The 21186-nt window shown below is 51.4% G+C and overlaps 3 protein-coding genes across 6 annotated transcripts in view; 2 read left to right on the top strand and 1 right to left on the bottom strand.

Moving 5' to 3' along the window:
* The window catches only part of PACS2 (phosphofurin acidic cluster sorting protein 2), an 80943-nt gene extending 77003 nt beyond the window's left edge, over window positions 1–3940 (bottom strand). For 2 of the 4 annotated variants that reach the window (XM_034063698.1, XM_034063697.1), the window contains exon 1: window positions 3813–3940. In XM_034063698.1, coding sequence (XP_033919589.1) covers window positions 3813–3940 — 128 coding nt within the window. The remainder of the gene's footprint in view (window positions 1–3812) is intronic. The other 2 variants (XM_031047214.2, XM_031047215.2) reach the window with 2 other exon arrangements.
* Window positions 3941–4291: 351 nt separating this feature from the next.
* Window positions 4292–12392, top strand: SEC22B (SEC22 homolog B, vesicle trafficking protein). The gene is made up of 5 exons (XM_005147096.3): window positions 4292–4452; window positions 4706–4815; window positions 9304–9464; window positions 9790–9936; window positions 10351–12392. Exons 1-5 carry the CDS (start codon window positions 4378–4380, stop codon window positions 10503–10505), a joined length of 648 nt encoding a protein of 215 aa, XP_005147153.1. The 5' UTR covers window positions 4292–4377; the 3' UTR covers window positions 10506–12392.
* A 7721-nt stretch (window positions 12393–20113) lies between these two features.
* LOC101872728 (notch receptor 2) overlaps window positions 20114–21186 on the top strand; it is an 86931-nt gene continuing 85858 nt past the window's right edge. The window contains exon 1 of the mRNA XM_034063486.1: window positions 20114–20206. Within this exon, the coding sequence (XP_033919377.1) occupies window positions 20125–20206 (82 nt within the window). The 5' untranslated portion in view covers window positions 20114–20124. The remainder of the gene's footprint in view (window positions 20207–21186) is intronic.

A 21186-nucleotide genomic window follows, 5' to 3' on the forward strand; every position in this document is an offset into this window, starting at 1 on the left:
CCAGCAGACCCCCTTCCAACAGAACTTTTCCTTTAAGACTAGTCTTCCTCTGAACAGCCTCCCCATGGTGCCATCTCCTCATGAGGCTCCTTCAAGATGGGATGGTGCTGCACCATGCCATTTACACCACACATTCATCGAGAGATTAGAAAGGTAAAAAACAAATTAGAAAAAATAATCCACAGAACACTTCAGTGTGAGGAACTGAAGGGAAAAGTGTTGATTCTCCCCAGTTTTACAGGTGGTAGGGAAAACTTTACTTAATGTAACCTTCCTCAGAGGAAAATATTTCAATGCACAGAAGAAACAGCAGGAAAAGGTAGGCATCTCTCCCCTCTGGTATGCAGTGGTTACACCCAAATAGTGAGACCATTTGAGTCACATTTCTGGGATGACTAAAAGAAAGTACTTGCATTTCAGTAGCACTATGGTCAAAATCCCCAGGAGCTGCATGTGCCGAAGAAAGAAATCAGAAAATCATTTCTGCAAATGACAGAAGAGAAAGGGAGACCAGCACAACCGCAAAACACCACCTAACCTTGTGTTGCACTCAAAACATATGATTGCAGGACAGCACTATAACTCTTCACTATTATTCTCCCTCAAGTTTAGACACAGCCTTTTCACACAAGGGAACTCCACGGATGCGCCAAGGCAGCCTTCCAGATTTTACTGACACCCCACCCAAGCTGAATAGGCTTTCAGTAAATCACCCACTGAAGAAGAGTGTGCTGAAGAGCCGTGCTTTAGAGCTTTCCCTCCCACAGTCCAATTCTTGGCCATCATCTGGGAAGTGCACATCTCATTCACAGGAGGTCCTCCACCTCAACACTCACCTAATATAGGGCAATACAGCCCGCTCCAGGCACTGTGTCCACCCAAGCCCCTCCTGCTCCAGCTTCCTGTAGAAGCTGTTTAGAAATGGGGAAAGATTCATTGTACCAAAAAGAAAAGGGAAGGAATCAATACTCTCTCCCCAGGCATATGCCTCTCTTCCATGAATCCTCTGACTTTCTGACAAGCTTAGGCCTCTTCTGAACTAGAAGAGGCCATGTCAACAGAAGCCCTTAGGGGAAGTTGCAACTGGCTGAAATCTCTGAAGAGACCAAGGCAATTCCACAGTACTTGACCATGCAATAAGGCCCACTCTCTTCTACATCCTCCTCTCATGTCCCAACAGATCACTGCCCCAACAAGCTCATTTTGAATATTGTTTTCCTCACAGAGCAGTTTTTATCTCAGTCTCTCTCACTTTAATACAAGTAATCTTAAATGCTGTTGTGGTACAAGAAAAATCATTACAATACAAACTTAAAATACAGAGGCAGTAGTATATCTTAAAGATGCTCAAACTCCTACCTTCTCTGACAGAGAGGTTTGTTGCAAAGACTCTAATGAAATGCAAAGCATGGACCCAATGTAGCATCACAAGATGACAGAAACAACAGAATTGAGCCTTCCAGCTCTGCAACCCCACTGCTGCTACAGAATTCAGTTTGTCCAGCACATGCAGCATGCAGCACACATCTTACCGTGCAAACAGACTAACACTGCTACAGAAACTGCAACCTCAGCCGCTCTCCACTTCACTTCAGATTAACAAAAATCACTTGGCACCCACAGCCACAGCTACAGACCTGCCGTACCCTGCACACCTGCCATACACTGCACAGCGTATGCAGCCCTTGCACATTTGTCCAGCCCATGTGGGTTAGTCCACATCCAGCAGGGCTATGGAAAGACCTGCTCATTTGGTCAGCAGCAGATAAGGCAGCTGATGTTCACTCTTCCTCCCGCCCAGGCTCTAGGAGAAAAGAGAACCCAGAAAGAACAAGCAAAGATGATGGCAAGAAGAGGGCTGAAACCAGAGGGACCCACACTACACACAAATTACTTCATACAACAGGTATGTTCCTAGAAGGTCCCAGTTACCCCAGTTGATGCTTAAGGCCCCAGGACATGCAGTCTGAGCAGTTTCACCCGCCCCTGCTTCACAGCTTTGCTTCAGTGACTCCGAAATTTTCCCCTCAAGTCCCAGTTCTGTCCCACCTGCCCAGATACCCACATGTCCTTGCATCACTCAGATTCCTCTAGGCACCTTGACCAGCTGTATGAAACCTGCTGCAATTCCAATGCCCGGGACCCACCCTAAATGCCAAGCCCTGTGCACCCTAAATGCCAAGCCCACCCTAAATGCCAGCCCCTGGGATGCACCCATCCTCTACCACAACAAGCCAGGGACAGTGTTCTCACACCGTATTTTCTCGTCATCTACATATATGAAAACTAGAAAGCTATGTTGTGAGCTTGTTTTCAGATCTGCAAGTATCAGCATAAATGATAATGCAGAACTAGAAGTCCTTGTCAGGGACTGACATTTGTTTCTTGTTTTTTTATTTCAGTTTAACAGCCACTGTAAAGAGTTTGAATGAAATGGGAACCCAAACACTTCCCTGTAGTCAAGGGGTATGGTGGAGACAGTTTTCAAAACAGCACTACAACAGGGCCTCCATGTCCTCCACACACCAGCAGGGTCAATGCAAAACAACTCGAATCTAGCACAAAAATCAAAAAGCACCATCTGCTCCTCCAGCTCCTCCTGTACATGCAGCTTCCTCCATGGCAAAAGAACTTCTTAGAGGGGCACATTCCCCTTGGTGCTATTCTCCTTCCAAGACCTCTCACTGCAGATAAAACTAAACAAGACACAAGCTGAGAAAGTTGCTGCCTGACAGATACTCCAAGGTACTGTCAGCACAGATAAGCTGTTATACACCAAAATCATCTGCAACTGCCAGACTTGGGTTTTCTTCTACCCCACACTGTCAAACCACTATGACTGTGGGTAATGTTTAAGTTAAGACAGCTATCAGTCCCACGAGCAAGCTGTTAGTACTGCAAGACTGGGATATGGCCATCAAGTCCAACCTGCTATTTGGATGGAGCAGAAGCCAGAGGGATTTGGGGGGGTTTGTAAAGCTTGAAACATTACATTCTTGTGAGGTCAGCCTGATGACTGTTTCCTTTCTGCTTACTTGCTGTGTGCCCATTGAAAGAGAAAGTAGCGCTTGGAAGATTGAGCTTTAGCAAGTTTAAATCCTCAAAAGCCAGACTCCAAGAGTGCTAATTTTGGAGAAGCCAAAAAGATCCTTCCGATTTGGGCTAAAAAAAAAAATGCATGCAAGGATCACATCCACGTGTTTATACACAGACACCAGTGGCGGGGAAAGATTCGAGACTGGGAGGGGGTGAAAAAACAGCAGAAGATAAATCTGATGCCTGCTTGGAGACAGCTGATGTGGGGCATTTACCAGGCAAGGGCCCCGTTAACAGGACACCCCACATGGGATGGTGAGGCATGGGGAGCACTGACATGAGAAGGCGCCTGACACCCCAAACCCTGCCAACCAACACATAGCCCATACCAGGCTTTCTGGTGGGCCACTCAAACGCTGTGAGGATGACCCCCCACAGACCTGGCAGAGGGCAGCAGCCCTCCCCAGGCCCCTCATTTTAGAATGGGAGCTCCCTGCACTCCCCACCCACCCCAAACACTCCGAAGGTGTGCGGGGAGCCCCGCCCACCGCTGTGGTCAAACTGAGGTGCGGGGAGACGCCCCAAAGCGGAAAGAAAGGACCCTAATATTGAGAGAAGAGCCGCAAAACTGAGCGGAGAGGGGGGATTGCGGGAGCAGCCCCAGGAGCCTCACGGCTGGACACAAAGGCCTCCGACCTGCGACCCTCGGCGTGTCAGAGGCCCGAGCCCAGCTCCGGGGGCTGCCTGCTGAAGGGGAAGGGTCCGCCCGCCGTTACCTGGGGACGCAGCTAGGGCTGGAACCGTCGATCTCCCAAGTAGCGAAGAGGTTCATAGGCACGGGCCGCCCCAGGGCCCCGGTGCCGCCCGGGAAACTGAGGCGGCTCCGCTCCGCCGCCGCCGCCATGGCTGCCGGCCTGGCGCGCGCCCACCGGGCCGCCGCCGCCGCCTGCGCCGCCACCCCGCCCCAGCGGGGGGCGCGTCACGTGTGAGAGGGCGGGGCTAGGCGGGGCGGGGCTAAATCACAGTGGGGGGGCTCAATGGGGCGGAGCCACCTGTGGTGGAGGGGGCGTGGCTTAAATATGGGCGGGTTTCTGTGTAGGACCGTTTCGGGGGCGTGGCCAGGAGAGGCATGTAGCCACGCCCCGTTCCACCTCGCTTCCCTCTCCTGCTGCGGCCCCCTGGTGGTGGGGCTGCGTCGCTGCCCGGGTGGCCGGAAGTGCCCGTGCGGCTGCCGGCGGTGGGACCGGATGTCACAGTGGCTGTTTCCGGCCAGCTCCGTGGCAGGGGTGGGTGGCGACGCAGGGCTGAGCGGCGGCGGGCGGGCCGCAGAGCGCCGCGGAGATGGTGCTGCTCACCATGATCGCCCGCGTGGCGGACGGGCTCCCTCTGGCTGCCTCCATGCAGGAGGACGAGCAGGTGGGGCCGCGGGGTATGTGGTGGGGGGCTCGGCCTGGTGCGCCGGTGAGGGGCGCGGGGTAGTCCCTTCCCATAGCTCTTTCACAAGTGGTTCCCGCCCGGTGGTCGCGGGTCGTGACTGTAGAGAAGTTTCTGTGCTGGTGGGCTGTGCTTTCTTCTCGGGCTCAGCCTGTCGTGCTCCCCGCTGGCTGTGTTTCCCCGGAGGTGTTTCCCCGGTAGCAGTCTCTCCTAACAGCCTGTTCTCCCTTCTCAGTCAGGCCGCGATCTGCAGCAATACCAGAGCCAAGCAAAGCAGCTCTTCCGCAGGCTGAACGAGCAGTCCCCCACGAGATGTACTCTGGAAGCAGGAGCCATGGCTTTTCAGTAAGTGTCTGTGGGTGTGATGGGGAATGGGCTCCTGCCACCACCGTGGAAATATGTTAAGGTACTTCTGGGTCAGGGTTAGGATTTGTTAGAAACTGAGCTGCCTGAGAGTAGGTGAGTTATTCGACTCTGCCCTGTTGGCTGAAGTGTAATAGCCACTTGAAGGGTAGAGCATGAGTTCTTATTTCTTTGCAGTGTTGTCTGGCACGTGTCTTCCACCCAAATTCATAATTCTGCCTTTGCAGACTGACAGTGTAGTTTCTGTTTCATTTAAGGTTTTCCTGCTTGTTTGCACCCTTTAAGATAACTTCAGAGTGTCTTTTGTACCTCTTGTGTCTGTCCTTTTCTAAAGAGCAATGTCTGTAGTAAAAGCAGCCTGGCAGTACCACTGTGAGCTCCTCTGCATAAGGCCTTTCCTCTCTGTGTCTCATGCGAGAGTTTACCTTTTCATGCGTTAGTTTCATGTGTTACAATTGCATGGAGCATATCTGATTTTTTTTAATTATTGCCTTTGACAGATTTTTTTTGTCTCATCTTGTTGTTATTCTCTCATCTGTGTTCTCTTGCATCTCATACTGTTGCCAAATGTGTTGCGTGTGAAAAGCAGGAGAGCAAGCTTGTGTTTGAGAAAGGAAATGCTTCCTTACATGATATGTAGTTACCTAGCAGAATATTGCTTAATAACTTAATAAAACCCAAGATCTTGTCAAGAATCAGAATTTCCATATTAGCAGAAATAATTGTTAGAAGTCTCTGAAATGAGGTGACATATGAGAGCACCGACGCAGAATTGTCCAGTTTTGCCAATAAGGTTTGCTGGCAGCAGAATCCCTCTCAATTCCCAACCCTGCTGACCAGGTGTGTGTTTACAGCTGCATGAGTGGGACACAGCCTTTGAATACAGGGCAAAGCTGTCTCTGTTTCTGTATCGTGGGCCTTTTAGCAAATCTCCTGCCCTGTCCGTCTCTTGTGAGATTTAGTGACATGAAAAGAGAGGAAGGGGAGTTTTTTGAAGGGGTGATCTTTGGCAATAACTATGAGGTTTTGAGAGTAACTTTTCTTGTGGCTGGCTTACATATGGTAATTGTGACAATATTTTTTTTTTTTTTTGTCTTCTGGTTGCTTTTGATAGGAAGTTGTTGTGGTCAAAGGATGGCCCTGATTAAAATAGTCTGGTCATCCCTATCTCCTGTTGGGTTTAGGTGTGGCCTCCAGAGTTAGTTGAAAAGTGCTGCTCTGCATCACCTTTCTAGAAGTTAAAACTTTCTAGAATTTGAAAGCACTCCCACTTTTAACGTTTTCATGGCACTGCATGGGTGTAGCTCTGACTGGCAGTGAAGCCTTGGGAAAGAATCTGTACAGATCATAGTAAATCCTTTCTTGCATTGCTTCCGTGATGCGAGAAGAGTGATGTCTGAGAAGGCACCTGGCAGTGCCAATGAAATCAAAGCCTCTTAATGGTGGCTGTAATGTCACCAGTTTTGACAAGGTGTAAGTACTTGGGCCAGCTATGTCAAACCTGGTTTCTTTGACACAGAAAAGGTTACCAGGCTGGTAGGTGGGGAAAGAAGCATTTCTCCTGTGTTGAGTTAGTCCCTAGATGGGGTTCCACAGGCAATTGACAGCTGCTTCTGCAAAGCATTTAGCAGCTCCTTCCTTTAAGGTGGGACATTAATGCAGGCCCTATATGAAAAGAATAATTTCAGATCAGAAAACATCCTGAAACTGTGAGAACATTGCAAGAAGGGGAGGAAATAGGGGAGTTTGAGATTTAGTGTAAAAATAATGCTGACTGATGACCATGCTGTTCATTAACACAGCATACCATCTTTTCTGCCAAATCAGAGCTCTTGACTGCTAAGGGCAGCACAAAACAGGACAGAATATTTTGCGGTGCAGAGTCACAAGTATGGGTCAGGATATTGCTAAACACACTCAGGTGGTGTTGAACATTTTTAGCTTGGTCATTTGGAGAAGAGCCTATTCTTGCTGAAATGTGAAGCTTAAACTATGACCACTGAAATTACTGACATAATTTCTGTCAAATGTCATGTTTAGACTGGCTCCAAAAGCTGTGTCACACTTTCAGCTTGAGCATTCTCTCACTTCTGTGCATGGCTGTGCAGGTGCAGAAACACTGATGGAGTCTGTGATGCTGTCAGTCACTAGTTGACCTTTGGCTCATTAATGGCTGAAGTGGCTCTTACCTGTCACACCGAGAGCAACCCTTGGCCTGTGCCAGTATTACTAGGATAAAGCTTTCTTTGCTGAAAATGTCCAAGATAATTGTAAGAAGCATATTGGGAGTACAGAAGTTAGCAATGACAAGGGGCAGTGTACACTGCTGGGCACTCAGCATGATTGGGTGCTGTGCTGAAGCTCAGAGGCAGGCACAAAGAGTAAAACTGTCCAGCTGTGCAAGAACTCTGCTCTGATATTGAACTGACATTGATAGAATTGTCTGAGTCTGGGGCAGAATGAGGTGTGCTTGCTCTCTGTTGTGCTGATTGGTTGACTTTAAATCCAACACATTTTCAGGGGAAAAGCAAGTGGGAAATACAGCTGCAGAGCTCCAAACAGCACTAGCTGGCCCCAGCAGAAGTAACACAGCTGTACCAAAAGAGCAGGGGAGGTTCCTCAGGCTGCTCTCACCTTTGAAGAGGTGCTCCAGCTGTGAGGCAATACTGTTGGAATTGCTATCTGACACGAGTATTCTGCATTTCTTAAGATGTTTTTGGGTCTTGCTGTTCATGACAGTGGCTTTACCAAGCTCTGGGTGATGACACGTAGCAACTCCAAGGAGTCAAGCAGGCCTTTAAGGGTAAGGGCAGAACAGAGGCATGATGTACTGTAGGATTAGGCTACACACTGATGCAGTCCAAACTGAGGGAATGGAAGGATGTGCTTATGGGGACACACTTGTGGAATGGATTTAAGTAACTGAAGTTTCTTGCTTCTGGTAGGGGTGTTGAAGGCTGTGTTATTTGAAGGCTGGCAGGATTTACAGGAGCCATATAGAGGCAGGAGAAGTGGATGCTTCTGTCCCCAGAAACAACTTGAGGATGGCTAATTTGAAGGACTTGTACCTGTTGGTGTATTTGGAAAAACAGTGGGGAGGGAGAGGAAGTTGTTTTGTAAGCCTGGTGTGGCTATTAGGAAAATTTTAAGCTACTTATTTAACTACAATGCCCTCAGGACTGCGTCAATTCTTTAATACACTGTTAATCTTTATGCTTACTAGTCTGCTACATAATGGCATTATGCAGAAAGTCAAAAGAAGGTAACATGAAAGGATTTAAATTCCACCCTAAATAATACAGATACACATTCAAAAGTGTAGGCAGGGCTAGCTACCACCTCAACTCCCTTGGTTTTGGTGGAAATATTGCTTTTATTTTTCTGTTGGTTAAATGAGGTGAAAAATGTAGTTGGGAATGTGTAGCAGCAGAGAGTTGTAACAAAGCCTAAACAATCCCAAGATTAGTTCTATCTTATCCCTTATTTCAGTAGGCTTTTCAGTGGAATTCCCTACCTATGGTAGGGGAGGGTTTGAACTAGATGAACTTTAAAGTCCACTCCAAACCTAATTATTCTATGATTCTGTAATGGAAAGCCTCTATTCTCAGTGCTGACAGATGCACTTGAGTTCACGTTAAAACAAGGTCAGCACTAAGCCTTTGTGAGCAAGTAAGAATTAGATGGGGATGGGGCTGGTTGGAGGAGGAGAAGAGGACCTCTCTGCATTCAGGTGCAGGACAAATGAAACAGCATTACACAGTAACATGCTTCCATGCATGTTCTGGGGCTCCTAACATTGCAGCCGAAGAACAGGTAGTACAGTCATACTTACCCATGGCAAACTTGTAGGGGAGGTCACCAGAATCCAGATAGCAGCAGTATTCTTCCCAAAATGCCATTGAGGTCATGCATGTGGATAGCAACAACTGACCAACATGCTGATGTTGGAGGGAAGGGTACCTCCTTTCCCCCAAAATAGAAAGCAGGAGGTGACAGTCACTGTGTGGCTTTTTAGCCCAAATTCTTCTGTGTCCTGATCTCAGGGTAGAGCTTCCCACTTGTGGGCCTCAGGTACTTCGCTGTGCTGCATTGTCTTAGAGCTGTGTTGGCCACCTTGCCAACTATTCTGCTGGCAAACTTTCTTGGGCTGACATCCCCCTGACCACAGGAGGGAGGATTCCTCCCTTTTTTACTCCAAAATTGTAACCCTCATTGCTCTTATTTTCTTAACCTAATGATATTCACAGGCCAACTTTCATTCAAGTGAAGACAAATTTCAGGGCTGTTGGTGTGGGTATAGGGTTCAAGAGAATTTATTTTGGGTAAAGAAGAAATAAGCCATTATTTTGTAGAAAGTTTGACACTTGTATCCAGTTCTCATTGCATCATAGGAATAAAAGTAGGCAGGGTGGTGTTTGATAGGATAGTTTCAAAATTGATTAATTAATGTTCTGTCTGCTGTTCTTTTAGCTATATCATTGAGAAAGGAGTGTGTTACCTGGTCCTATGTGAAGCTGCATTCCCCAAGAAGCTGGCTTTTGCTTATCTGGAAGACTTGCATTCAGAGTTTGATGAGCAGCATGGCAAGAAGGTGCCAACGGTCTCCAGGCCCTATTCCTTCATTGAATTTGGTGAGGTCCCTCTCCATGTGGCTAGTTAGGAACTTTCTTTCTGGGGGGAGCAGCAGTGACAGAATCCTCTCCAGCTTGGCTATGGAACTGACAGTTCAGCCTCTTTCTGGCACTACAGAAACGGGTGTTTTAAGCAAGAGAACAGAGAAGTGGTAGGGAAATTGTAAATGTCCTTTGATTTAGATTTTCTGCTTTAAGTCTGTTTGCCTTGCTCCAGTGAATATTTTCATACAGTCTACTAGCTGTCCCAGCAATGCTCCCACTCTTTCAGGAGCCAGCCTGCTCTGTGTTGAGTTCCCCTCTGATCGCCCCCCTCTTGTTCCAGACACCTACATCCAGAAAACCAAGAAGCTCTACATTGATAGCCGGGCGAGGAGGAACCTGGGCTCCATCAATACAGAGCTGCAGGATGTACAGAGAATTATGGTGGCCAACATTGAGGAAGTCTTACAGCGAGGAGAAGCACTTTCAGGTACAGAGAATTCCTGGTATTTGGCATATAGCTCTTTATCCCATTGATCAGTTGAGTGGGTAGAGCATATTGGAGGTAAAGGCTTGCTAATCCCTGAACCTCCCGAGAAAAGCAGTGAACTCAATGGGTGTTTTATTTGGATTGGGTGCATCCTGAGGCACCTGGCAGGTAGTGGTGCCTCTTTTGGATAAGATGAGCATCTCACTAGCTTGGGTGGTGCCATCCCAGCAGGACAAGCACTGGAGCACTGCACACAGACACAGGCCATGCTGCCTTGTGAAACTGCTTCATTCCCAGAGAAATTCCCAGAGAAACTGCTGCTGCTCCAGAGAAACTCATATAGTTAGTGTAATATTGGGGAACATATAGGTTGCTTTAATATTGATTAACTTCTCTTCCCTTTGTCTTTAACAGCTCTTGATTCCAAGGCCAACAATCTCTCCAGTTTGTCCAAAAAGTACCGTCAGGACGCGAAGTATCTGAACATGCGTTCCACTTATGCCAAACTTGCGGCTGTAGCTGTGTTTTTTATCATGTTGATCGTGTATGTGAGATTCTGGTGGCTGTGAGCTGCTTGCAGTCACAGAAGAGGGAAAGCTAGTAGCCTGGCAGGTGTATGTGTGCAGGACACTGTTCATGGGGGATGTGCATTAGAATACACACAGGAACTCCACCTTAAGGGAACAGTCCTGAAGTTGTTAGGTGACACTTGACTACTACATCTCTTAGTGAAGCCTAACAATAGGTGTAAAGGCTTGTTGACTACAGGCTTTTCCTCTGAGGCAGTTTGCACTAGAGCACTGGAGAGTTTAGCCTCCCATGGTCCTGCCCCCCCTCCTGCGGGCACGCTCTGGGAACTGTCAATCAGTGCGGTTTAGCATAATCACATTGTATGTCCTCCTGTTGAGTAGCTCTAGTGGGAACTGTACTCTAATGAACATTCCTTGTATTGGCAATGTTTGCTTTTTTAGAATTTGGGTCTGCAGTTCTTTTTCTTTTTTTTTTTTTCCTCCAAAGGCAAGACTCCCCTGTTTGAAGGTAAATACTGCACTGTACATGTAATAGCGTTTACCTCTGTTAGAATAACTATTGTTGAGTTTTCTGTGTCTGACATCTTGGCTTGTTACACTTTAAATTGCTTTGGGAAGAAATGGATGTTAAATTATGCCTTAAAATACATTCTGTCTAGTATTAGGAGGAGCAATGGAAGACTTCTATGTTACGGATTCCTAAAAAATTAAGCTACAGGTTTGTAAGTGTCCACTTTCCCTCCCCTGATAGCTGTGTATGAGTGTATGTTTCCTTATGAACAGGGTGTGTAATTCAATGTTGGCACAGTGCAAACTCTGTCAGCACTCTGCGTTTTTCCCTTCTATCTGCAAATTCACTAGTTATTTCCTTCCTTTTATAACTGTGCATCACTTACAAAATGTGTCAAAACTGCCAGCATTTCATCTCTGGGATGCTTGTTTTCTTTCTCCCTCTTTTCCTCACCCAAAACAACAAAAAAACCCAACAAACCCTGAAACTCTGAATGTTGTGAAAAAATGGCAGTGTTTCCTTAAACAACACTTTAACTTTACATGAAGGATTCAAAATGATAACTTCAAAACAGTGGAATCCTTTGGAAATGCCACCTTTTTTCTGTGGTCACCCTCTCCCTACCTCACTTGGGAAGCTGAAATTGTAGGTGAAGAAAAACTCATTACAAGGCAATAGTATAGAGCTGCTTCTTTCTTATGGGCCAATATGTATCTCTCCAGTAATGTGATTTTTTTTGTTGTTTTGTTGGGTTTTTTTTGTCCACTTGTGCTAAGGATAACATTTTAGCAGTCAGCTGTTGTTTTCACTTAAAAAAGAAGAGGAAAAAAGAAACCCCACAGCTCACCAGGCACTCTTCTGTACTCAAGTGTCTGCCACTTGGTAGGAGGCAGGCAGTGTCACAGGAGAAAGTTTCAGGACTCCCCAGCACCTTTTACAAGCACATAATCTTGTGTAGTTTTGGAAGTACAAACTCCGACCTGGAAATGTTTTCTGCCACTGGGTAGGAAACAGAGAGCTGTTGTCCTGTCTGGGAACGCTCCCCAGCTTGATACAGTGTTGGACTGGCACAGAAGCAGTTAGCACTTGTCCACCAATAAACCTAGCAAATTTGATCTGCCATGTAGCCTAAATCAGGTTTCTGCATGATGCCTCCAAGTGTTACTTTGTAGCTTGCTTTATTATTATCATTATTTTTAATCCTTTTAAGTGGTATCCCTGACAGGTGAATGTCCCAGTGGTGTAGGTCTGTGTAATGTAGGTGCTGGAAGGTGAGCAGACACCAACCATATGTGGATTGTTGTGATTTTGAGGGGAGTGACATTTCTGCAGTGAAGGGCAGCTCAGTGAGCCGCTGCCTCCTGCAGCCCCAGTGTCAGCAGTGAAATAAATGCTTCTGAAAAATCCCCTCTGCAGTGAGGAGTTTCCTATGTCTGGTTTCTGTCATTTTGGAGGATGCTTGCTTTCCTTCCAGGGACACAAGAGGGTTAAGGCCCACATGGGATAAAGGTCTCCTTTTTGGAGGCAGAACTAGTTTGAAAAACGTGTTCTTGCCCATTTTCTGGCAGAGAGGCTATACTTGGGTTATAGCAGGGGTTTCTTTCCCTGCAGGTGTGTGTGCCTTGTTGCATGAGGGCAGGCAGCTGCCTCGCACTGGCAGAGCCCTGGAAGTGCATGGGCAGATGTTTATGGGACAGCTTTTTGGTAATGCTGTTCTCATGGGGCACATGAGAGGCAGAATAAACAGAGTAGTGAATGTGTCCCCCATGGTGTGTGTCAGCATTAACAGGACACAGCTTCAAATGCCCCTTGCTTAAAGAGGAAGAAAGGCAAGGAAGACTTCTGCAGGCCAGCATGGGCCTCCAGGGAGAGCTTTATAAGCAACTCCCTTGCATTCAAAATACAGAGCCCCTTGTCTTCTGTCTCACAGGGCAGAGGTGCTGCTGGTGCACTGCAAGCGAGATGCAGGCTGTGTTTTGTTTTGCTGCCGGCTGTTTGTGCCTCCTGTGTAGCCAGACCTGAGGTTAGCTGTTCTGTCCGGCTGCTGAGGGCCCAGGGGAGGACAAGCTGCTGCTGCTCTCTCCTTGTGTTACGTGATGGGTGAGCAGCCGTGGCTCCCCGCGCTGGGGCACCAGGGAGCAGCCCTGCTGGGTGTGGGTGACCGTAGCTGCTGGGTTGCTGCTAGCTCGTGAGTCCTGGTGCTGTGCCCTTGGTGCGGGCAGAGGCCCATACTCGGAGCTGCTGCCTGCAGATGGCAGTGCCGGCACGACGCAGAGCAGTGCCCAGAGCGGGAGAGACGAACGGGCTCCTCCCCGAGGAGGACCTCGTTGCAATGCCTTGGCCTCCCCAAAGACCCACAGCCTCTCTGAGCCTGGGCTGCCTCCTCTTGAACGCGGGACGTGCCTGCGAGGGCGTCTGGACTGTGCCACACAAGGCCATGGTGCCGGGCCTCATCCCATCATGCCACTGGGATTCCACAAGTGAGCTGGGTGGATGATGGTGCTTCCAAGCAGGGTGTTCACTGCAGTCACCTCCTGCCCAACACCTATCTAATTTCTGTTCCTGAGCCTGCTCCTCAGGCTCCTGAGGCTCTTTGCCTGCTGGGTTCCCCCACTGTGCTTCCCCTCAGCTCCTGTGCCTGGTCTTCTCAACATGCAGAGCCCAACGGGTTTGTCCTAGCTTGGGCACATGCAGAGCAGTGGAGGAAGAAAGACCTGGGAGTGGTGCAAAGTCCTGACACCTCTGCAGCATCAGAGCCCCTGCACTGGGGGTTTAGGTGACAGAACTGGGCTCTCCCTGGCCCCATGGCATGCCCATTGCCACCTGGAAACCTTTGGCATGGGGCACAGGCAGAGAACAGCAAGGTGCAAAAGAAAAGCAGATGGTGCAAGGTGCCCTGGGGGCTGCTCTGTCACAAGAGTAATCATAGAAGAGCTGTTGGTTTGGGGAGTCTTGCTGCTGCCATGGTGCAGCTCATGTGTGGGCACCCCTGCCTACTACTGGGGACAGTGCCTGCTGCAGGGACCGTGTGTGGCTGTGCTGAAGGGATCCCAGGGTTGTGCTGGGTGGCTCCACTGCTGGGCATGCTGGTGCTGGGACACTGGGTTTTCCCTCAGTGTCTGACAAGCACAGCAGCAGACAGGCAGAGCTGGTTACCAGATGCTGCCAAACCTGCCATGGGTGTGGCACTGCGCTGCGGAGAGGACTAGCACAGCAGGGTACTCCAGCCACCATGTCTAGTGTAAACCAGATCTCCTCTGGCACTGGCCATACGTTGCACCACCAGCACTTCTGGGAGCAACTGTTGGGGCACTGCAGGGCTTTGGTTTCTGTGTTTACTTGGGCACCAGCTGCTTCCCCCACTTTGAACCAGTTCCTTGCACTTGCAGACCTCTCTTCTGGGCAGGTTTCAAGAAAAACCCACCTTCAGCATCTTTCCCTCTGGGCCCCCAGGGAAGTTTGACTCCAAGTGGTTTCTGGCAGCTGCTTTGAGATGGGTGAATGTCCCACAGTGGAGAGGGTTGTGCCAGTATCCCTGCAGCAGGGCAAGTACCTGATGGGGCACCCAATGCCAGATAACTGCCTGGGCAGCAATGGCCAGGCAGCAGGGCTTGGAGTTCAGCCTTCAAGCATCCTAGTCTTTGTCCTTTCTAAGTGGCCACTGTAGGGTCATGGCAGTTTGTCCCTTTGGGAGCCATCAGTCACACTGAGACAGGGAGGAATGGCCCTCAGAGCCAGGCTGGGGAGCTCTGGAAGTTACCTTTCTGCCCTCTCCTCATGGTTTACTCTGCTGCATTGCTGCTGACCTTTTGAAAAGAAGGATATAAATTTTCTGCTACCCAAAAATGAAGGCTTTTCAGATTAGATAGTGCTTGGTTTGGTGGCTGGCCATGGGCAATCAAGTGCCAGGACCAGCACTCCCACATGGGCCTCAGTCAGCCCTGTGTCCTGTCACAGTGCACCCCTAAACCCTCCTGTTCCCTCAGACCTGGGTGGTGCAGCTGGGCTGGCCCCCAGCCCCAAGCATTCAGCAAATTGCAAGGCAGGACCCGGGGCACTGCTTGGTCCCTGGCAGCCTCCTTACTGTTCCAGTTGGCCTGAGCTTTTGGGGGGCTCCTGAAGTCTAGCCGCTCCTGAGCCCCTGCAGCCAGCACCCAGGCGAGGTGCCATATGACCTCTCTACTGCAGATACCTGTGCTTCCTCTGACCAGCTCCCCACAAATGTCCTTGGTTCTGCTTCCCCCTGGGCTGCCATACCACCTTCCCTCATTCCTTATTCCTTGGCTTGCGCACTATTTGGGTCCTCTGCAGGCACAGGGGTCCCTGGGATCTGCCTGGGGCTGTACGTGCAGCACTGAGCCTAGCAGCGTCTTGCATAGCTGCTCCCGGCTGGCTGCAGTCATGCCTGAGCTCACAAACTTGCTGGGGGGGGGGGGATAAAGCAGAAGTTGGGGAGTCCCAACTCCCTCTGCCCACCTCGTCAGGCTGCCAGACCTCTGCCATGCAGCTTTCTCTGGCTGACAGCTGCATGGAGGAGCCCAGTGTCGTTTTGAATCATGGCTCAGAAACCCCGCTGTGACTGAGCTCTGGCACTCTGCGCAGAGATGATAAACCTGCTTCCTCTGCCACTGTTTTTCCTTTTCCTTCCCCCAGCACCGCACCAGTAGCACCCAGGCCCTGCGGGTGCTCCCCGGTACGCTCCACTCCCCTGGTATGCCGCCTGCGCTCACTGGAAGCGGGACTCCCCGGCCCTGTCGCAACACAGCACCCGGAGTGGAAAGTGCACCCTCCCCATTGCGTGCTGCTACAGCCCCTGAAAATGGCAGCAGACACAGGATTTGCGGAGAGGAGCATAACTAAATGTGCTTGCTGTCATGGTGACCCCCAAGCTCCCCACACCAGGACCTGCATGAGTCCCCATGGGACTGGAGCCTGCAGGACCTGGTGTGTGCCTCCCCAGGACCTTTCCTGGACCTACATATGTCTCATGCATGGCCATGACTACAGCTACGATGGCATCTTGACCCCAGCACCCACTTCGGGAGCGGAGGGGACCATCAAGGTGAAAGCGAACATGGGTGGCCTCTGACTCAGCATGGGATGGGAGCAGGCTGCACAGAGCAGCATGAGGCTCCCACCTGGTGCCAGAAGGGTTGTAGCAGCACCGCCAGGGGCTGAGGTTGCACTCTGGGTCCCATAGCAGTAGAAAGAAGCCTCTGTGTGGCTTTTCTGTGCCACCGCCTGCATAGGGATCACAGGTGATGGGGACCATGCCTGGGTGAGCAGCCCACAGCAAGAAGTGCCCAGAGGGGTGGTTTGCATGGGCAGGGGAGGAGTGGGGTGCTTGTCTGCTGCAAATCACCACTGTAGCTCTCCTATGGCTGCTGGTCAAGAGGGAGCTGGTCATGGCTACAGACCCAAAAAAGGCAACTGAAGGAGAGACCCAAGCAGTGCTGAGCAGCTGCCCCTTCCTTGAGTCATGGCCATACCACCATGCCAGCCATCACTACAGCACTGCTGCTGCCTGAAGGGTGACCACAGATCAGTGAATTCTTGCTCCATCGTGTGCCCAGTGCCAGGAGCATTTGGGAGCTTCACAGACACCCTTTGCATCAGACCAACTTTGGTAAAAGCTGCACAGCTCTGTCTGCAATATAAATACTCAAGGGGCTGCTGAGAACTAGGGCAGCAGCAGGGAAGGCAGAGGGTATGAATTCCCCAGGCGATTAAGCAGGGCAGCAGAGGCAGCTCAGGGCACCCAGCACATTCCTGCAGGGCTTGATGCAGGAATGCCTTTGCACTTCTCCGCTTCTCTTTAGGAGGAGACTAGCTGTCAGGTAAGGTAATCGTGGTGTAAGCCAAGTCATGTGAATGTTAAGAGTTAGTGGATGAGCTACAGGACAAGCTATTTGTAGTGCAAGCACAAGGCTGCCAGCCCTGAGGATTTTACTGGACGCCTCTCTCCCTCCTGTTTTTCTTAAGCTTCTTGGCTGCTGACATCCTGTGACTATGAAATACCCTCAGCTTCCATTTTAACGGCGTTCCAGCTCTCCTATTTGCAAAAGAAAAAGCTGGGGTATATGACTCAAGTGTTTCCTAAGGATGCTCACACCATGGGCAGGTAAAAATGAGGCAACATTTAACTGGGTGTGTAACATGCAAGGATGAAAGGCAAGCGTTTGGGTGTGGGCTGAGCCTGAACCGGCAGCAATGTCACTGAATGATTATTGCAAGAAAACACAATTTATTCTGACAGAGCCAATGCAAAGCTTGTGAAACCAGCGGCTCCCCCAGGGTGAGGGACAGAGGAGAAGTGCTGCATTGCTCTCTGACCAGGTACAGACACCCAGCAAGCGCCTCAGAGTGTTTAAATACATTTTGCTATCTGTCAGGAGAGCTGGGGGGAGCACAGCAGAGCCCCGGGGCACGTCTCTGCCTGGCAGCATCCTCCCGGTTGCAGAGCAATGAGGCACGTAGGGCGTGGGGAGGTGCTGTCCCTCCCTGAGCCGTATGCAGGACACCCTCACCCTCTTTCACCACCGTCTGCAGTGATCAGCCACTCGGCATCACCCAGGGGGACCCTGCTGAATGAGGGGACCTGGACCCGACGTCGCTGGTGACAGCTCAAGGGCTGGGTTTGAAGCAGCAGGGCAGGAAACATGAAGAGCGCTGGGGCTGGAGAGCAGTCTGCACATGCTGAGATCAAAATGAGTATGCTACTGCTCTGCCGAGCAGGCAACCGAGATCATTGCAGGGTGAGACTCCTACCATGAGAGGGCTTGATCTCCCTGCCTTTGTCAGCCAAAGTGCCAGGATTTTGCTAATTGCTGGGGCTGTTGAACTAGCAATGCTGTGGATATGGAGTCTGTTCAGCTCTCCTAATCCCTCAACTGGCATCGCTTCCAGTGTCGGAGTGCACCCAGCCCTCTGCCAGACATCAGCACCCTGCCCACCTCCCCTCGCCACTCCAGGCAGCCAGGGCTCGCTTTCTGCCCCTGGGCAAGACACTCTGTAGGTAAAGGGGGCAAGGCATAGTGGAAACCAGATGGAAACTATGGGAAACCTTGCCTGAGCCCTCCAGTTCCAGAACTGGCTGCTGGCCATCTCTTGGTGGGAAACTGGGGGAGAGATTGCAAGGTGTAGGGCTGGAGGGTCACTTCTGCTGGCAAGCGGCCTGTGTGCGAACACCTTTGCTTGTGTCCGTACAGTGGTGTTAATGGGACTGTAATGGGGTACATAAGATGAAGCAACACTGAAACGTATTTTTAACTCCTCTGCAAACAGCTTATTTCTTAACAACAAACCCATGGGAATGATGGGGAACTAACCAAGGAGCTTTGGCATGGGGACTTGCCCCTGTCCACTTTCCACTCTGCCCTGCATGTTTCCTCCTGGTGTACACAACCCGCCTGGCCAGAGCAAGCTGGCCTGGCCTTCCCAGCTGCAAAATCTGCTTTGCCAGCCCAGGTCCAGCCTCAGCCAGCCTGTCACATAGAGGGCCTGCTGGTGTCTACTCACACATCTTTTCTCTGACAGCTGCTGTGGGATGCTTTTCTTCTTGAGCAGCTGAGCCCACGTACACCCACAAGAGTAGGGTCTGAGTGGAGAGATGGGAGCCACCAGCAGGTTCCCACAGGTTCCTGCAGGAGCAAGGTGATAACTTCCCTCATTTGGGCTGGATTCCCCTGATGAGCTTCATGTGTCAGGTGGAGTTGATTGGCCTCATGGCAGCTTCCAAGAGCTGCACTGGGGACCTCAGACCCTCAGACACTGCTGCTATGCTGGGTATCAGTAACTTCAGTTCAGCTAAAGCAAAACACAGGTAGTGGAGAACCAGCCTCTTCAAGGGCAGAGACAATAAGTAACATTCAGCACTGAGGGGAGCTGGAAATGGTAGCTTCTGGTGAAACAACAGAATTCCTCCTAAATTAGTTTCATTTAGGAGAGCACCCCCAAGTTCTCCTTGTTCCAGTCACATTCCTGCTTGTCCCTCAACTCCCAACTTGGCTTCATGATCATTTTAAGTCAAATTTTGGTCACCACTGCCCATCATTTTATGAGGACAGCTTCGGCATGTTGGCGGTCTGGCATCCACTTCAGCAGGTGAGGAGCTGCAGGGAGGGAGGTGTGCCAAGAACAGTGCCATGGGATGGCCGTGTGGCTGTGAAACATCAGTCTGCCCACAAGTGGCTGTAAGAGCGGCAATGGGAAGCTCTGGCAGAGTGCAGAATGCCAAGGGATTTGTCACTCAGGTTGCACTGGCATACCAATAAAAATCACAGTGGTGTTAGGGCACTTGACCATCCATCCCCCTGCTTACGAGGAGCTCTGGGATCTGGTGAACTACAGGGGGAAAACAGTGAGGTTTATTCATTGCCTCCTCCCTACCCCAAACCCAGCACAATCCTGCCTTCACGGGCCAGTCTGCCATGTCAGCACCACACACAAAGGGCTCTTAGTCAGCAGGGAACTGAAGCCAGGGCAAAAGGATTTTTAACGCTTTAAATGATGGCTGAGGACAAGGAGGGATCTTGAGGTTGAATTCAGCTGCTGCCCTTCCAAGACCTCTTCCATGGGAACCCTTGTGTGGTCCTGGGCTCCGGCAGCATGGGGCCGAGAGGTGGGGTGGCAACCTCCCACACTGCTTCCCACGGGGCGAGACTCCGTCTGCCGATGCTGTTGTGGGGCTTCCCTTCCCACCGGTACCTGCCCTTTGGGCAACGCTGGGGCCTGCACCCCAGCCTGAGCACAGGGCGGGCAGCACCTCAGGCGGAACACTCCGCTGTCCTCCCCGTGAACACCCGCTGCCGCTATCGCCACCCTACAGGGGCGAGACTTACTGCCCCTGCCCGCCATCCCCTGCCCCGTATCCTCCATCCCCCTTGCCCGATGCTCCCCGTCCTGGTGCTCCCCTTCCTCCGCCCCAGACCCTCTCCTCCGCAGCGCCCTCCCGGTCCTGGCCCCGCCCCGCGTTCCCGGGATGGGCGCCCCCTGGCGGCAGTCGGTTGGGGAGGGGCGCGGCACGGCGGAGGAAGCGGGAGATGTACGCCTGAGACGTGTCCCTCCGCGCGGGGCGGCTGTCGGCGCCATCGGTGGCTGGGTAGATCCTTCCGCGCCGTGCCAGTGGCGGCGTGAGCGGCCGTGGCCATGGCCCGTGGAGTGGGGCCAGCGCTCGCCGCTTTCCTCGGCCTGGTGGTGGCCGTGTTCAGCCTCACCGAATCCGCGTCTGGTGAGTGACGGGGCGGTGGCGAGGGGCTGTGGGGGCTTGTGGGGCTGAGGCGGTGCGCGGGAGACTGAGGGGCTGCCCGGAGCCGCCCGTTGCCCGGCCCGTTGCCGCGGGGAGACCGGCGACCCCTCTAGCGCGGCCAGACCGGCTTCGGTGCCCCCTTCCTCGTGCCGCGAAGGGGATGCGGGTTGGTGCGGGGGGGCGGCGGGGCCGCCGCAGGGTGTCATCGCGGGGGGTGGCCCCGCAGGGCCGCCGCCGCTTCCTGAGGAGCGCGGACCCCCGAACCGCCCCGCGGGTCCGGGCAGGGGTTTGTGCGGGTCTGCCCGCGAAGCCGCGGCTCGGGGGGGCTCTGCAGCTCCGTGCGGGGCAGCGGGGGCCGCTCTCCCGTGGGAGCTCACGCGTAACGGAACGCTGAGGCGAAGTCAGCCGGCCCTCTCCGCAGTGCGTGGCAGTGATAGATGTGCTCTTGCAAAAACGGCTCGAGTGCTTCAGGGGTTTGGTTTCAAAATACGAGGGAAATGGTTTACTGCTTTCCATCGCTCTGAATACCCATGCGTCGTGTTCGTTCCAGCCTCTTTGTTGAGGACATACCTGCACACACGGAAGGAATTTCTACATATCCTTCTGCTTTAACTGTTAATCGGTCCAGCCGTGAAGCCGTGTGTGCACCTCTGAGGAAACTGCTGCGTTTTGTCACTGTTCCCTGTTGCATGTTGGCATTCGCAGTATGTTTTACAGCCAGGCTGGAGAACATGGTCCACAGCCTCAACTGTTGTGTTCTGGCAGATTTCATGCCTCTCCCAACAGCAGCCCTACTTCTAAAGCACTCGCAGCATTGCAGCTCACAAGTGCCAGCAGTGGTTGATTATTGTAGAATGGTTTGGGTTGGAAGGGACCTCGAAGCTCATTGAGTTCCAAGCTCCTGCCATGGGCAGGAACGCCTTCTACCAGACCAGGCTGCTCAAGCCCCATCCAACCTGGAT

This window comes from Melopsittacus undulatus, chromosome 6 (assembly GCF_012275295.1).
Source record: "Melopsittacus undulatus isolate bMelUnd1 chromosome 6, bMelUnd1.mat.Z, whole genome shotgun sequence".
NCBI classification, from domain to species: Eukaryota; Metazoa; Chordata; class Aves; order Psittaciformes; family Psittaculidae; genus Melopsittacus; species Melopsittacus undulatus.

Bases quoted from the DNA above. Each gene is read 5' to 3' on its own strand.
- SEC22B (XM_005147096.3), top strand. From the start codon at position 4,378: ATGGTGCTGCTCACCATGATCGCCCGCGTGGCGGACGGGCTCCCTCTG. The intron at 4,453-4,705 runs GTGGGGCCGCGG...CTCCCTTCTCAG, and splicing joins CCATGCAGGAGGACGAGCAG to TCAGGCCGCGATCTGCAGCA. The intron at 9,937-10,350 runs GTACAGAGAATT...TGTCTTTAACAG, and splicing joins GCGAGGAGAAGCACTTTCAG to CTCTTGATTCCAAGGCCAAC.